General features: G+C 47.0%; 1 protein-coding gene across 1 annotated transcript in view; it reads left to right on the top strand.

The window, feature by feature from the left end:
* Nucleotides 1-18,226, top strand: part of LOC140393195 (G protein-coupled receptor kinase 5-like) — a 385,259-nt gene that overhangs the window by 97,402 nt on the left and 269,631 nt on the right. The window contains exon 2 of the mRNA XM_072479357.1: nucleotides 13,667-13,762. Within this exon, the coding sequence (XP_072335458.1) occupies nucleotides 13,667-13,762 (96 nt within the window). The remainder of the gene's footprint in view (nucleotides 1-13,666; nucleotides 13,763-18,226) is intronic.

Raw genomic sequence — 18,226 nt, 5'->3', positions numbered from 1 at the left:
CGGCGTCCTCCAATATGGCTCAAGGAGGTATGAAGACGTCATCCACGTCAACATATATGTCAATCTGGATTTGACACCCAAGTTCTCCAGAGCCAGGCCAGTGCCATATGCATTGCATCAGAAGGATGAGGCAGAGTGAAAGAGATTTGAAGAGTTGGGTATAATCAAGCCGGTTCAGTTTTCAGAGTGGGTGGCACTGATAATCCCTGTCCTTAAACCTGAGTGGTCAACAAGGATTTGTGAGGACTATAAGCTGACCATAAATCAAGCTGTCCAGGTCAATTGGTATCCGATTCCACAAATTGAAGAGCTGGTAGGAGGTTTCACCTATCCAAAATTGGATTTCAGTCACACCTACCTGCAACTAGAGTTGGATGAGGAGTCTCTGAGGTTTGCTCCAATCAATACCCACAAAGGTCTTTTCCAGTATATCATATTGCCATTCGGCATTGTTTCAGCCTGTGCTATCTTCTAGCGCACAATGGAAAACCTCATCCAACCACGGTGATGGTTTACCTTGTTGATGTACTAATCACCGGGGCTACACCAGAATAACAAAGGTTAAACAAATAAAATAATCCTTAACATTACATATATTATAGTGTACACTGGTGTGTTTATATCTTTCTTTTTAAAAAGCTTTAATATATAAACAAAATAAAGTTGATTTAAAAAAAGTATCGAACACTGAGATTTCCACAACATATTGAATGTAGTCATGGGGCTCAGTCTACCAACTCTTGCAATCATTAAGTAATCAACTTCAATAGTGAAGTTAAGTTTTTAATGTGTTTAAAAGAAAACCGCCAACCAATCAAAATCAGTAATGCCTAAAGGAGGTGAGATCTCTAAAAGTTATTTTCTTCAATTCGTTATTTTAATTTGAGTCCCTGTAGTACTTTCAGTTTAAAAAAAACATTTGAGAAAAGCAGTTACTGAACTGTCACGGCACAGTCACAATTTCCAGCCTTTTATTCGTCTTGTATCTTAGAGATTCTAAAGACTTGATGTTGAGTTAATTTCTTTTAACAAGCTAGCCTTGTTACAGAGTCACAAATTCAGAGCCTCATAGCTAGAGTAAACTGCACTGATTACAGCAAATATCAATGACAAATCACATTTATATAGGACCCCGAACATAGTAAAGCACCCCAAGACACAGACAACATCTGAAAATGAACCGGCAGGGTAAGGATACATTGGGAGAGGTGACAAAGAGCTTGACCAAAGAAGTACTTTTTATGGAATGACAAAGGAGGAGAAAGAGATGGCGAGGCAGAGACATTTAGGGAGGAAACCCCACTACGGGACCTGGACAAATGACCGTCAGATGTTGGGTGAAGAAAATTGGGGGTGCATAAGGAGCCAGAATCTGAGCAACACAGAGTTCCTGGAGGGTCGTTGGAGGCTGCAGATGCATTTAAGAAATGTATTCATTAATGAAATGTGGGCATCGCTGGCTAGACCAGCATTTATTACCCAGCCCTAGTTGCCCTGCAGAAGTTGGTGGTGAGCTGCCTTCTTGAACCGCTGCAGTCAGTGAGGTACAGTTGCATCCATTGTGGTGTTAGGGAGGAAGTTCCAGGATTTTGACCCAGCAACAGTGAAGGAACGGCGATATAATTCCAAGTCAGGAATGGTGTGTAGCTTGGAAGTAAAATTGCAGGCAATGAAATTCTCATGTATCTGCTGCCTTTGTCCTTCTAGGTGATAAAAGATGCTATCAAAGAAACCCTGATGACTTCTTTCAGTGCATTGTGCATATAGTACTGACAAAATAGATAGCTAACTGAAATGAGGGCATAAACTTTACCACAAATTATTTTGTTTTTGATTTGTCAGCCTGGAGGTCTTAATTCCTGGACTACTGTTTAGTGACGTTTTGCAAATTGGATATTTTGCAGAAGTAGGGAAGTCTACAACTGTAGAGACTTGACAGGTTAGATCCTGAGAAGATTATTCCCCTCCTGGAGGCATCTTGAACCAGGGGGTACATTTTCAGAATAAGGGTTCTCCCATTTAAGATGGAGCTAAGAAGGAATTTCTTCTCTGAGTGTCTGGGACAAAGTCTAAACTTGGGTGGGAAAAGCGGAAGCGGCTTTGGCAAATCAAAATGAAAGGGTGAATCTTACAGACGAGCCCGTCCCGCCAACAAAATCGACTTTTAAACAATCGGGGCACCATTTTTAAATGAATAAAAAGTGAAACATTGTCTCCCCCTCGCCTGGCATCTCCCTCACAGAGCTCTGCACCCCACCACCACCAAGGACAACCCCCTCCCCTGCAACACTGCTCCCTCCCCACCCCACCCCCACAGCACAACACCCCTGGGCATACTGTCCCCTATGGGGGCTGTACTCACCCGTGAGTCTCTGGTGGGTTATGCTTACCAGGTGCATGTCATAGATCACCTTCCACAATTCACACTGGCATCCCTCTTGCCGACGTGAATGGACAATCTAACATGGAGGGGACTGTCACTGATAATGACCTTTAAGTTGATCCAAATGGAGATTCTGACTTTTTCAAGTAGGGATTCCCATTTGCATCATTGGCCTGAGGTGGGGGTGGGGCAGGGGCAAGTGCAACGGGGCATCCTGCCGATTTAAAAGGTGTTTTGGGGCACCCATGCAATTCTCTGCCATTCTTGCTCCCCTTTCTCTTCCCCCCCCCTCCCCGTGCAACCCAAAAAGCCGGAGCCAAAAAGCCCCCCATAGCCTTTGTAATTCTGTGCCTCGTAGATAGTGGAATCTGGAAGATATTTGAGGCTGTGTTGGGCAGATTTTTCCTCTACAAGGGAGTCTAGGGTTATGGGAGGGGGGTGCAGGAAGAGCAGTGGATCTGATCAGCCCTGGTCCCGTTGAATGGCGGAGAAGGCTCGAGGGGCTTAGTGCTCTATTCCTGATCCTATTCCTTATGTTCTTAAGGAGTTAATGATACAATGCTACTAATATACCAATGGACTGGATTTTGTAGTTTACACTGCACAAATGCCTTTGATGAATTAGACTAAGTTGGATAGAAAAGTAGGGCCATCAAAGCACATGTTCTAAAGTGAATAGTTACGTTTTTTCTCACAGTTCTGAAAATAGCTTGACGCCTCGATGCTATTAAAGGAACGTGCCAAGGAAGAGGCACAAAAATTGCTCTGGTGAGCCTGACTTCACCAAAAGTACATTTGCTGGGTGACAAATTGAAGTTGAAATTCATTTCTTTTTCGATCCCCAGCTGCTCAATTTTATTGCGCTCTCACACTCTCCTTTTAAATGCAACAGGGTCTGTCGGCAGGGAGAGCAGTGTATAACATTTTAGTTAAAACACCTTACACCACATTGAAATTGCAAAGTGGAGACTTGCATTCAGCACGACCTTGAGTAGCGATTCCTGTGCAAAAGGTTGTTCCAGAAATGAGGCACTAAATCAGTAGCAGCTCAGTTATTATGAAAGAAAGAGTTTTGCATTGATTTAGAATCTTTCGCTCCCTCAAGTCATTTGAAAGTGCCTTATAGCCAATAAGTGCTTCATTGTACAACAAGCAAGATCCCCAAATGGCAACATGATACTAACCCGATAATCTCTTTTTCTAATGTTGGCTGAGGGATAGATGCAAAGCTGAGCCATGGGAATTTTTGCATCCACCTCAGTGGGCATATGGGGACTTGGTTTACCATCTTATACAAAGGGCAGCACCTCTGACAATGCAGCACGGCACTGGTGTGTCAGGACTTCTGATGCAGGGGCAAGAGTGCTACCACTGAGTCATAGCTGACAGCTGGACTGCTGCAGGTAATGAAAAAAAAAGTTACATCAACTACTTGTAAGGCAGTGTTCAACAGTGTGTTAGTCACGAGTCAGATGTGCCTTTTTGGGAATTTTGATGGGACTGTTTACATTTCTGAAAAATAAATGAGAAATAGATACCGCATGGCATATGACCTCAGTAGTCAGTCACATGGCATAAATGGATGTACTTGTGCATTTGTTGGTGTGATTTTACAAGGGGTTGGGTACTGGAGGGGCAGTATTTCCGATACTCGTTCCTCCACTTTCTAGCTCCACCCGCCCCTCACTCAACATGGCTGCCGAGTACAGCCAGGCCGTACCCAAAATGGCCACCTGCAATGCCAGAAGAAACTGACAACCTTCAACCTGGAAGTACGTCCACATCAATCTTGGAGATGAGGTTCAGTTGCAAACCCTCAGATAGATTATATAAGTAGATCAGCGAGGAGGATGTTGGATTCCTGTGTGAATTTGTTGCTGTGCGCTTTGTGGGTTATGACCATCAAACACATTTTGGAATTGATCTACGCACCGGCTGAAAACCTGCCTCGGTAACTTGAGCCCATTTTCCATTTATATGACTATGAACGTGGCTGCTTGCCTTCAAGTGTGTTAATCGATGAATTGTTCATTTATTTAACTTGGTCTTCTGATTACTTATGTTGTGTCTCTAAATTCCACCGACATTGTCTCCCAACCCCTTTGTTGCATCACATTGGTAAAATGATAAGACAAAAAGTGAACTTTTTTGTGAGTACCTTACTTCAGTTACCGAGCAGTGATAGCTGTTTGTTAAAAACTGGATGCATGTGAAGTATGCTTACCTATTTTCTACAAGAATTAGTGCATGTTGCTGTGGACACACTTGTGATGAGCGAGCAATTTATTTCAGACAATGTTGACGTGCAAATCGTGGAGTTACTGGAATAAGTCACTCGAGTGTGCTATTTGGCACTCTTCTTTGAAGCACTCCTCTCAAGCAAAATACTCCAGGCACAACCCAGGAGCTAATTTCCTCATCACCTGATTTCTCTGGGCTCTGGTGCGCTAAGTACTGCTGGAGCTCAGTTCAGAAAATGAGAGATTCGTACAGAAAATGTTTTACAAACAGAAATATGGAATTGATTCATGGTAATTCTGTGAAAATGATACCTGAGCAAGAAATGAAGGACTTGTATTCGTATTGTTCACTTCAGGAGCACGCAACATCCCAAAGTACCTTAACAGACGGTGAATTGCGTTTGTCATGTAATTGCTGTTGTGGGCAAATGCCAATTTTCACAGATATAATCCCACAAATGCCAATGATATAGATAACCAGTTGGTCGGTTTTGGAAGATTTGGTTGAGGGATGATTGTTTGCAAAGACACTGGTGGATTCCTTGCTCCTCCACAGATGCTGCCATGAGATTATTATTGCTATCTGAAAGGGCAAACTCTCTCAACGTTGTCACTCCAGCACTTCTATGAAATGTATGGAATTCATTGCTCAGGATTGTGGTCCTTGCCAAACATTAAGTTTTTAAAAAATTTTCCAATAAAGGACAATTTAGCACGGCCAATCCACCTACCCTGCACATGTTTGGGTTGTGGGGGTGAGACCCACGCAGACACGGGTAGAATACGGAAACTCCACATGGACAGTGACCCGGGGATGGTACCAAACCCGGGTCCTCGGTGACGTGCGGCAGCAGTGCTAACCACTACGCCACCGTGCCGCCCTTCCCAACATTAATGGGGAATCCTGGTTTAAAAATAATCTTTGGTGTAAAAACAATAGGCGAGATTTTGTAGCCATCCTGCGGCGGGTATTCCTGCAGCGGAAGTGGCTCGCTGTTGGCCACCGGCAGGATCTTACGGGCCAGCCAAAGTCAGTGGCCTTTGCTTGGATTGCCCGTCCTGTCACCCGGAGACCCATGGTGGAGGCCATCTTTGGCTAGACCAGAAGCTCCTGCCAGAGGGAAGGGCAGGAAAATCCTGCCTTATAACTGACTCTGAGATCAAACAAAGATACAAAGGGTCGCAGAAGTTGTAGAATCTAAAACAATCTATGCTAGACAAACAGCTTCATAGTGAAATCGCACTCCTGTCATTTACTGTGTATCATTGATCTTTGCCTTGGGACTGCTTGTGGTGTCAACAAGCCCACGTTTCATTAGTTTCAATCGATAGCAAGAGTGAAAAGATGTCACCACACAGAAGGTGCCATTTGCACTCTCAAATCCATGCCAGCTCTCAGTAAGTATAATTTGGCTAATCCCACTCCCTTGCCCTTTTCCCCGTAGCCCTGCAATTTTTTTCCCTTTGGATGTTTATCACTTTGATAAGTGTTCCCATCCCAGTTGATGTTATAACTGGACGGAAAGTTCCCAGAATGGGATCCTGGCTCAAAAGCCTGGAACTTTAATTCTTTTTTTGTTATAAAACATGGAGGAACAGATTTACAGGACCGCTAATTAGTTTTGACAAATTTATCAAACATGAAAAAATTGGATTGTGATACAATACTCATTTACACACCCTTTATCTTAACAATTGCACACAGATTTTAAGATTAACACCAATTACAAAATACGTCTTAAGCTACAATGGTCTCATTAGTACACAAGGTCCCTTTTAAGCACACAAGATGATTGTGGTTTAATATATTTTACACTCTGAACCCCAAGTGAATGTTTGTGGAAGTCTCCTCCGAATCCCTCCAGATGATTGTCACGTAAGAGTATCAAAACTGCTCTCCCAAAAACGGACTTTAAAATGTTCTCTCATTAGTATACTTTCCCTTAGTGCTTTGCATTCTGAAATCCAGGTTTTGCAAATAACATTTTTAAACAGAGCCTTTTCTTTTATCAATGAATTCAGTCCAGGATTTTACACCACACCATTTTAGGTTTCCTCTGTCTTAACTGCTTTTACACAAACTCTGAGATCCAGCCATCAATTTCCATAGTTATTTCAACTCCTGTTCTACAAACGTGGATCTCACAAATGTGAAAATCACTTCAGCTATCTTTCTGGCATCTCATTCTTCTTCTCAGTTCTGTCTGTCTTTATTGAACAGTGATCTGTTCCAGTACATGTAACCTCAGACTTCTCAGAAACTCTTCATTTTTCTAGATTCCTTAAGTAGCTCCTCTTCAGATCTCTGCATTTGTTTTTGTAACCATTACTCCATGGTATGGCTTTTCTTTAACCAAAGCTGTGATATGTGCCCTTTCTAGCCTTCTAAACCAACTGCTTCTAGCAGAGCTGTGAGAGCTGCCTGCTATCTCACTGCCTATCTCCACCTGTAATCAAAATAGTTAAACTAAAACTTAAAAGCTGCTCGACCTTACAAGGCCCCAGTTGCTAAGCAGCCACTGCTGGCTTATTTATTCTCCACACCACAGACCTCTCTAAGCATAATAGAAAGGACAAAAGAAAATCCTGACTAAGAGTAATTAACTTGGGGTGGGGATGGAGAAGGGGGGGGGGGGGTTGTTGGAGGGTAGTTACCAACCTTCATGGGGTAAGAATGGATCTGGGTTGAATAAAATGGCGTCAAAGATTGGCAGAACAAAATGGTGGCCAAGCAGTGAGTTCAGGCATAGTCAAGGTGTATTCCTCTAAAAGGAAAAGGCAGGGCACAGGGCAAACAAATCCAGACCTCCCTGGATGGCTAAGGAAATTGAAATTTAGACAAAGAAAAGAAAGTCTGCTTACGTCAGATGTTAGATGGAAACTCGGTTGAATATAGAAGACTCTGAGAGGAATTGAAAAAGCAAATAAGAGAGGCAACGAGGGAACATGAAAAGAGACCGACAACCAATGTAAAAGAGAATTCCAAGTATCCTGTAAGTATGTAAATAGTAAAAGGGTGGTAAAGGCAGGATTGGGCCGATTAGGGACCAAAAAGGGGATTTACACATGGAGGCAGATGGCTGAGGTAATAAATAAATACTTGACATCAGTCTTTACTAAGGAAGAAGATGCTACCCAGGCCACGGTGAAAGAGCAGGAAGTTCAACACAAGAAGGTTTAAGAGTGAAGAGAATTCAATGCAGTGAAATGTGAAGTGATGAATTTGGGCAGAAGAAATAAGAAGTGGTATATACTTGACAGTTCTAAAGTGTGCAGGGACAACGGGACCTGCAGTTTCATGTGCACAGACCCTTGAAGGTGACAGGGCACATTGACAGAATTGTTCGCAAAACAAATGGAACTTGGGTTTCATACACAGAGGTATTGAGGACAAAAGCAGGGAAGTTATGCTGAACCTTTATAAAGCCCCTGGTTGGGCCACAACAAGAATATTGCTGCCAGTTCTGGTCACCATACTTGAGAAAAGGTGCAGAAGAGATTCACCAGAATAGTTCCCGAGAGTTTAGCTACAAGGTTAATTTGGAGACCTAGCTTTTTCAATTTGGAGCAAGGGAGATTGAGGGAGAGTAGCTAGAGGTGCACAAGATTATGACAGGTTTAGATAGGTGGACACTGAAAATTATTCTCGACAAGGAGATACAGATTTGGGAAAGAGATACAGAGGGGAATCATTTTTTAAAAAGAATTGAGAGCACCCAATTCTTTTTTACAATTAAGGGGCAATTCAGCATGGCCAATCCACCTACCCTGCACATCTTTGGGTTGTGGGGATGAGACCCACGCAGGCATGAGGAGAATGTGCAAACTCCACACGGACAGTGACCAAGGGCTGGGATCGAACCCGGGTCCTTAGTGCTGTGAGCCAGCAGTGCTCACCATTATGCCACCGTGTCGCCATACAGAGGGGAATTGAGGAAGAACTTTTTTACACAGCGAATGATAATGACCTGGAGCTCAGTGCCTACCAGTGTGTTGAAAGCAGAGACATTACTGCCCGGAACGTCCTCAGAGTGGCAATCTCATCGGATTGCTACTCTCGCCAGATGTACCTGCGCTGTAATTCCTGAGTCCGTGTCTCACCCAACGTTCCTCACTCAGACTGAGACTAGAGCAGCAAAGCGCATCCACCAGCAAAGAGGGAAGTCACTTTTGGGGAGGTTTAAAGGAGCAATTTCCAGAGAACAGATAAGTTATATGGAGAGGCGGGGAGGGGAGGTGACTGGGGGCAAATCAGTCAGACCCTGGGGCTGGGGGTTGGGGTCAATCCAAGAGGGAGGGTGGATCAGTTCGGGAGGGAGAGGGGGATCAGTCCACGAGGGGGGAGGGTGTCAGTCCGGGAGGGAGAGAGGGAGGGGTGTCACTCCAGAAGGTGGGTCAGACCGGGAGGGAGGCTGGTGGGTGGGAGGTGGTCAGGGAGGGAGGGAGGCAGTGGGGGGGGGGGGGGGGGGTCAGTCAGTCAGGGAGGGAAGTGGGGAGGAGGGGAGGGGGGGGGAAACGTGTTTCTGTTTGGTGTCCCAAGCAAGGCTAGGTCTGAGCTTTTTAAACATTTACTCTAGTAAGTAACAATCAGGGTAACACTGGCAGAACCATCAGAAGTTAACAATTTAAATCGCTTCTGTTGGATGGTTCCCAGCCCAGCGCAATGTTGGAAGTTGGTGTTTCTGGCCATTTGCTGGGTAAACCCTTATGTGGGAACTTCCTTGAAGGGAAACCTGGAAGTTATGGGCCAATGATTTCAAAAGGAAATTGGATGGGCACAGGGGGAAATCAACTTGCAGGGTTTTGCTGATGGAACAGAGGGATGGAACTGTCTGGTTTGCTCTACAGAAAGCTAACATGGATTTGCTGGGCTGTAGTGGCCAGCCTCGGTGTTGTACTATTCAAAAACAAAAGGGTGTGGAGAAAGATGAATTGATTACTTATACGGAAGATAGTTGGACCATGGAATGCTCTACCTCAGAGAGCATTTGAGACAAAAATAATTGCATCTTTTAAGAGAAACTAGATAAATGTTTGAAGCCGAGGAAAATAGTGGATTCTTCAAGTGAAGATGCAGTGAGAAAAATTGGTTACTTTTTGTGTTATTTTTGACCTTTATGCCTCTGAATCAACCTTGGGAAATTAATTCTCCCCATGTCTGCGTGGGCCTCAAGCCCCACAACCCAAATCAATCTTCACAGTATCAGCCATGTTATTCCTATCACCAGTACTTTGTTCCAAGCACTGAAGTTTTTATACTTGTTTTTTTAATTATCATTTTTTAAAAGACTTGCCCATCTCACCTGATTCAAAAGATTACAATTAGATAAAGCTATTATTTCAGTTATTTCAGGGCAGTAAATGGATTATTGTTTGACAATTGTAGTTTCTCACTCAGCATTCCAAGAGCAACCTCATTTTATGGAAGAAGGACATCCAGTGGTGGAGGAAAAGCCAGCAGAAATGAGTGGCAAGACGAAACAAAAAAGAAGTCTTAATTGGCTATTTTAAGATCATTTCAAAATTAGTCCAGTTTAATCTACTGCAAATTCAGATGCATCTGCTCTGTTAGAAGGGTGCTTTGGACTATATCCATTGCCGTCCTGTTGTGTTGCCCGCTTACTAACCTGTGGAGGTCAATTTAAGTCAATATCTGATTCGTATTGATCAGTGAGTTTTTTTTTCTGCTGTCATTCTGCATGTTGATCTTCAACCTACCAAGCAGTGTGGTCTCAGGTTTGAAAGCTAACAAGGCTTGATGAGGCTTATACAAACATGCCTCACAACTGTGTATATTTAAAATTATAAATTGTCTGTTATCTTATATTTTGCAAGTGTATAGATTGGGCATGATCGTCCGGCTGTTCATAAGGGTGGGATCTTTCGGTCCCGCCCACGGCGCACCCCCGCCACGTGTTTCCCGGTGGATTCAATGGGAAATCCCATTGATATCAGCGTGACCAGAAGATCCCGTCGCCAACCAATGGCGGGCCACCTCCCGCCAGAGAACCTCACCCATTATCAGAAAACTAGCAGAGTTGGATTGGCTACGAATTGCAACTTGTCCTAATTCCGCATATTTCCACCACATTCAGTTTTGAAACAATATCTCAGATTTAACAAAATATCCTTGTTTTACTCTTCTGCTTCAGCAACCGTGTTTTTCTGAAGACAGCTGGGGACATTTTTTTCTCTTGAACAATTTATTTCCTTTTGAATTCAAGTGGTGTACTCTGAAAATGGGCTGTTAACTCATCAAAGAAGCCTTGATGACCCCCTTATCTGCAAAAAATATCCTGAATTGCAAGGTATTTGAAACTGACAGGAAACAAGTTCAAACGAGATTTAATTTCTCATGTCAATTATGTGGATGTGGTTTGTGGCAAGCCTTTTTGCCAGGCTGCCTTAGATCAGACAGATTTTTGTGCAGCTATGCATTACTTATTAATCACCTATTTTCTGAATGGTTGTGCAAAAAGGTTCGAAAGAGGCTCTGAGCTAAACTGTCCAGAAAGCAGAGATAACTGCTAAAAATTAGATATTTCTTTGCAGGCAGGCTGCTGAAGTACCTATTGAAATTTGGTAGGTCTGTGTACTGAGATATAAGGCCAGGTTTTTGGAGAGTCCTGAGACTCTGCAGAGCATTCAAAATGGCGGCTGATTCAGAAGTTCCAGCTCCATTTCCGGTGGAAAGAATTTTCGCTACTTGGGAAAGGAGGTGCGATGCGCTTTAAGCTCCTAAATCTGCCAGGACGTTGGAAAGTGTTGCATATTTCAAACGGATGTGGCTTTTGTCACTGGAAGTGATCGAACTCTATTGTGTGACTTACGATTTTGTTGACCAGCCATGGACACTTCTTAAGGCCTCTGGGACAATAGCTTTTCCTTGTGCAGTGAACAGAGAATTTAACGTCCGACTACAGAATGGGTTTCCAGCTCAGAGATCTGTGGCTGACCCCTAAGGGAGTTAGAAGCTGGTGGCATTGGTAGGGCATAACTGTGTGGGCCGCCAGGATAATTGCCTTGGGCAACCAGGTGGGAAGCAGGTTTTCTGGGGAAAGAGTCAACAGCAAATGACAGAAGTGGAAATAATGGGCTCTGTCCCTCATACAGGCTATAGAGGTAAGGCAGTGGCAGCAATGTGCGGCCTGAACCTGGGGTCACGGGCAAGAGTTGGCAGTGGCAAAACCTCATGTAGTGAGAAGTAGGAGGAGCATGAGATAGTACACTGAGGTAAGAGTCTAACAATTCCGAAGCTTCTACCTCGACATGAAGGCTATAAGAAATAGTTAGAGAAATATGTACCATGAGGGAGTATGGTCTAGCGCCACACTCAACTAACCCTCATGCCCTACCAGTCCCATTAAAGGTTACCACAGCCCTCCATTTCCAACCGGTTGGCTCCTTCCAGGTTTCTGCATATCTCTTCTGCATAGCCACCCAGTGGTGCAGCTCTACTCGGCTAGCAGATCAGACCAACCTCCCAGCAGATGTGGCATCACAGGTACAGAGGACCAGAGCTTCACTGGAACAGCTGGTGTTACACAAATTCGGCGAATGTTCATCTGCACACACTTGGGTCTACAATGGCTCCCAGTTCAGTAGCCTGAAACCTTTGTGGGCAGGAAATCCTTCCACTCACAAGCCCAGGTGGTGTATGACCACAGGAAGGTTTTCCCGCACATTTGTGTATGTTGTCAAGGAAGCTGCCATGAAGCTTTCATCCTGAGGTATTCATGGCTGACAGGTGTTCCAGGCCCACATCACAGGTCCATGGTTGGCGATAACAGGTAGTTGCTGTCTTCCTTGATGTGGCTTAAGGCAGGGCTCCAATGTCAATACAACAGCAGCCATGTGCAGACGAGGAACCTCCATGAGAAGGCTATTGGGCTTCTGAAGATGCAATTTAGATGCCTTGATTTCTCTGGAAGATCAATGCAGAACAATGCCAGCAGCTCAATGCAGAACAATGCCAGCGGTTCAATTCCTGTACCAGCCTCCCCGAATAGGCACCGGAATGTGGTGACTAGGGGCTTTTCACAGTAACTTCATTGAAGCCTACTTGTGACAATAAGTGATTATTATTAAATCCTGCTCAGGAAATGGGTTCAAATCTCGCCACAGCAATTGGTGGAATTCAAATTCAATTATTGAAAAGTCTGGAATTGGAAACTAGTCTCAGTAATAGTGACCATGAAACCAGGCTCTTCAGGGAAGGAAATCTGCTGTCCTTACCTGGTCTGGCCTACATGTGACTCCAGACCAACAGCAATCTGGTTGACTTTCAACTGCCCTCTGAAATGGACCAGCAAAGCAGTCAATTCAAGGGCAATTGGGGATGGGCAACAACTGCTGGCCTTACCAAGGGCACTCACATTCTATGAAGTAATAAAGAAACGTTGTCTTCCCAAGATTTTTCCAATGAATGGTGCCTCGATATTAAGCTTTCACACCAGAAAGCAACTGCGGTTTTATAATCCATATCGCGCTTATCATGACCACGAGAAGGCTGGAAGCGATTTACCACCAATGAAATACACTTGAAGTGCAGTCGCTGTTATCTAGGAAGTGCGGCAACCAATCCGCACACAGCAAACTCCCGTAATGTCCTCATGACCAGATATTTTCTTTTGTGGTGTTCATTGAGGACTTAATATTGGCCAGGAGACCTGGGAGAACACCTCTGCTCTTCAAAATAGTACGATGGGATCATTTACATCCAGGCAGACACGGGCTTAGTTTAACATTGCATCTGAAAGATGTCACCTTGGGTCCAGTGCTCCTTCAGTACTGCACTGGGGTGTCAGCTTGATATTTGTGCTCAAGCCCTGAAGTAACTTCTTGAAGTTCAGCATAATATCAACAGTTAATGTTTTGAAATATGGCAATTTTGGGGAGCCATTTCGCACAAGGAGGTGTTTAAAATAGGTGTTGATGCACACGGTAATGTGAAATGGAGGAAGGTCACAATTTTGCAAGTAACTTTTTTTTTAAAAATGACTTGTTTTGGGGTTTGCATCTCAAACTCTTTCTGTTTGTGTAGGTGGTGGAGGAAAGCGCAAGGGTAAAAGTAAAAAGTGGAAGGAAATACTGAGGTTTCCTCACGTGATCCAATGTGAAGAACAGAAGAAAGCAATAGGTGAGTAACTTATGGTACATTTACCTTATTTGTGCAAAAGCTGCAGTTAAAATTATTTATCATGCACGGACACTTTGGGTGAAAACTCCAACCAGCAAGAAACCTTTCCTCTCCAAACAAGCAAAGAATAGAACAAGTTTCACATGAAGATATTTATGTTTGCCAGTCTAACTCAGTCTTAGGCAATTTGACTGTTTTCTCCTTGGGTTTTTCCTCACCAGAAACACATTTTTTGCATTCTGAGGCTGCCTTTGGCAGATTCACAGCATGAAACTGCAGCTAAATTGATGTGTTTACCCTCGTGGTAAACAGGAACAAAAAAGGGACATGTTTATGTACTGTGAATTTATGCAAAACGGCTCAGGCTAATTTGCATATGAGAAGCAGTGCCAGTCCCCACATTGCGTGAAAAAGCTTCAAGAGTACAAATTGGGGAAAATTGACTTGGAATAAATGGAAATCACATGACCTGGTAAAGCTAGATTGGAATTTGAAAGACAAATGGTGAGTTTGATGTAATAGATGACCAAGTCATATCTTCCATTTGATTTTGAAAACTGAGATTTTGTTTTGGTCCCTGAGGTACCCTCAATAATGATGCTTAGAGATTAAACTGTAAAGAAGTCTTTATTAGGCTAATAACTATGCTACAGATTTGGACGAGAGCTGACTGCTATACAGACCATGAGGTAGGCCTTTATGTATGGTTCCCAGATGGGCGGAGCCAGAGGCGGAGTCCCCAGGGTTCCAAGCCTGGTCTTAAAGGGGACATCACCTTACATGATGATAAGGCAGTAACAGTTCATCACATTCACCCCCTGTTTAAAAAGGAGTCCGGCGGGGGTGAAGTGCCATCATAGGTCCATCCGTCTCGGCGACCGGATCGTCCTCCTCGATCTCCTCAATTCGGGCGGTGGTGCGGCGGGCACGGACGTCCCGGTTGAGGGCACATCCGGGAGCACAGCAGTCGGAGCTTCGGTCCAGGTCGGGGCAGAGGAACTAGGCAGGGCCGGGGGTAGTGGAGCCGGGGCAGAGGAACTAGGCAGGGCTGGGGGTAGCGGGGCCGGTGCCGGCGGGGTGTGTAAAGGGGGGGGCGCAAGGGGGGGCGCACTGTAGGAGCTCACCAACGGGTGGTAGGGCCGGAAGGGGGTGTGTTGTAGGGGGCGACGGGTCCTGCAGGGGAGCGGCGCGGGAAGGGGCGTCTGCGGTGGAGGATCCAGCGGGCGCCAGATCCCGGAGGGAAACCGTATCTTGCCTGCCGTCGGAGTACTCCACGTAGGCGTAACTGGGGTTGGCGTGGAGCAGTCGGACCTTTTCAACTAGGGGGTCCGTTTTATGGCTCCTCGCGTGCCTCCGGAGAAAAACAGGTCCCGGAGCCGTCAGCCAAGGTGGAAGCGAGACCCCGGAGGTAGACTTCCTGGGGAAGCGAAACAATCGCTCATGAGGGGTCTCATTTGTGGCCGTGCAGAGGAGTGACCTAATGGAGTGTAGGGCATCGGGTAGGACCTCCTGCCAGCGGGTGGTTGGGAGATTTCTCGACCGCAGGGCCAGAAGGACAGCCTTCCACACGGTCGCGTTCTCCCTCTCCACCTGCCCGTTTCCCCGTGGGTTATAGCTGGTCGTTCTGCTCGAGGCGATGCCTTTGCTGAGCAGATACTGACGCAGTTCATCGCTCATGAACGATGTACCCCGGGCGCTGTGGATATAAGCAGGGAAACCGAACAGGGTGAAGATGCTGTGCAGTGCCTTAATCACCGTGGCTGAGGTCATGTCGGTGCAGGGAATGGCGAATGGGAAACGGGAGAACTCATCGATCACGGTGAGGAAATAGGCATAACGGTTGGTGGATGGGAGGGGCCCCTTGAAGTCCACGCTCAGTCGCTCAAAGGGGCCCGAGGCCTTCACGAGCCGAACCTTGTCTGGCCGATAGAAGTGCGGTTTGCACTCCGCACAGACCTGGCAGGCCCTGACCATGGCCTTGACCTCCTTGGTTGAGTAAGGTAGGTTGCGGGACTTGATGAAATGGACAAGCCGGGTAACCCCCGGGTGGCAGAGGTCATTGTGGATGGCTTGCAGGTGGTCCTCCTGCGCGTTGGCGCATGTGCCGCGGGACAGGGCATCTGGGGGCTCGTTGAGCTCCCCTGGACGATACTTGATATCGTACGAGTAGGTGGAGAGTTCGATCCTCCACCTCAAAATTTTATCGTTCTTTATTTTGCCCCGTTGCGTGTTATCGAACATATAGGCGACCGACCGTTGGTCGGTGACGAGGGTAAACCTCCTACCGGCGAGGTAGTGTCTCCAGCGCCGTACAGCCTCCACAATGGCTTGTGCCTCCTTTTCGACTGCAGAGTGTCGAATCTCGGAGGCGGTGAGGGTTCGGGAGAAGAACGCTACTGGTCTGCCTCCTTGATTGAGGGTAGCAGCCAGGGCGATGTCTGATGCATCACTCTCTACCTGAAAAGGGATGGTTTCGTCCACCGCGTGCATGGCGGCCTTGATGATGTCGGCCTTGATGCGGTTGAAGGCCAATTGAGCCTCAGCCGAGAGGGGAAAAGTGGTGGTCTTTAGGAGTGGGCGGGCTTTGTCCGCATACTTGGGGACCCACTGGGCATAATAGGAGAAAAGCCCCAAGCACCGTTTGAGGGCCTTGAGGCTGCGGGGGAGAGGAAGTTCCTTAAGGGGGCGCATGCAGTCGGGGTCGGGACCTAGGACCCCGTCTTCCACGGCATAGCCGAGGATGGCCAGCCGGGTGGTGTGGAAAACTCATTTGCCCTCGTTATAGGTCAGGTTAAGGGCTCGGGCGGTCTGGAGGAACTTTTTGAGGTTAGCGTCATGGTCCAGCTGATCATGGCCGCAGATGGTGACATTGTCCAAGCACGGGTATGTAGCCCGCAAACCGTACTGATCCACCATTTGGTCCATCGCCCTTTGAAAGACGGAGACCCCATTTGTGACACCAAAAGGGTCCCTGAGGAAGTGGAAGAGCCGGCCGGCTGCTTCGAAGGCAGTATAGGGGCGGTCTTTTGGTCGGATGGGGAGCTGGTGGTAGGCAGATTTGAGGTCGACCGTGGAAAAGACTCGGTATTGGGCGATCCGATTTACCATTTCCGCGATGCGAGGAAGGGGGTACGCATCAAGCTGCGTGAATCGGTTTATGGTCTGGCTATAATCCACGACCATCCGTTTCTTCTCCCCGGACCGGACTACCACCACTTGCGCTCTCCAAGGGCTGTTGCTAGCCTCGATGACCCCCTCTCCCAGTAAACGCTGGACCTCTGACTTGATAAAAGCCATATCTTGGGCACTGTAGCGCCGGCTCCTGGTGGCGACGGGCTTACAGTCAGGAGTGAGGTTAGCGAATAGCGAGGGGGGGGCGACTTTCAGTGTCGCAAGGCAGCACACCATAAGGGGGGGCAAGGGTCCGCCGAACTTCAGTGTCAGGCTTCGGTGGCTGCACTGGAAATCCAGTCCGAGCAGCAGGGGGGCACAGAGGTGAGGGAGGATATAAAATTTGAAACGGGTGTATTTGGCACCCTGGATCGAGAGATCCGCAATACAGTACCCCTTGATTTGTACCGAGTGGGACCCAGATGCGAGGGCTATGGTTTGGGATGTGGGATGGGTGCGTAGGGAGCAGCGCCTTACCGTTTCAGGGTGGATAAAGCTCTCCCTGCTCCCGGAGTCGAAGAGGCATGCAGTGTCGTGCCCGTTGACCTGGACCTGCATCATGGAGTCCTGCAGGTGTTTTGGCCGTGTTTGATCGAGGGTGACCGCACCCAGTCGCGGGTAGTCGGAGTCGTAAAATGGCCGCTGCCGTTGGTCGCACGTGTCGGGTCGAGAAGATGGCCGCTCCCATGATTCGCACGAGGCTGATGACGCGTCAAAAGAGGACGTGTCGGGTCGGTGCGCAGCAGCATTGCGAGGCCTTTGTTCTTTGTTTTTCTGGCCCCTGGGTCTGGCCAGGCAGACCCTCGCAAAGTGCCCTTTCTTCCCGCAGTCGCTGCAGATCGCGGAGCGGGCTGGGCAGCGTGGGCGTGGGTGCTAGCCCTGCCCGCAGAAGTAGCAAGGTGTGCCCCCATGGTGAACGGGTCGCCGCGTGGCGCAGGCCTGTAATACGGGTGAGTCTGAGGAAGTCCGGGGGGGGCTGGCAGAATCCGCGGGGTACGTACCCAAGTTGTGTCGGGCCACCTCCAGCGAGGAGGCGAGCGTTAGCGTCTCCTGGAGGTCTTTTGCCCCGTTTTCGAGCAGTCGCTGCCGGATGTAGGTCGAGCGGATGCCGGACACGAAAGCATCTCTGATGTGCAGGTTCATATGGACTTCCCCTGTCACATCCTGATGGTCACAGTCCCTGGCCAGCGCGGTGAGTTTCTCAACAAACTCGTCGAGCGATTCCCCCGAGCGCTGCCGGCAGGTAGAGAGCAGATGCCGGGCGTGCACCTCATTGACTGGTTTGACAAACCG

This window comes from Scyliorhinus torazame, chromosome 16 (assembly GCF_047496885.1).
Source record: "Scyliorhinus torazame isolate Kashiwa2021f chromosome 16, sScyTor2.1, whole genome shotgun sequence".
Lineage (NCBI taxonomy): Eukaryota > Metazoa > Chordata > Chondrichthyes > Carcharhiniformes > Scyliorhinidae > Scyliorhinus > Scyliorhinus torazame.
This window is presented reverse-complemented; position numbering and strand designations above follow the sequence as displayed.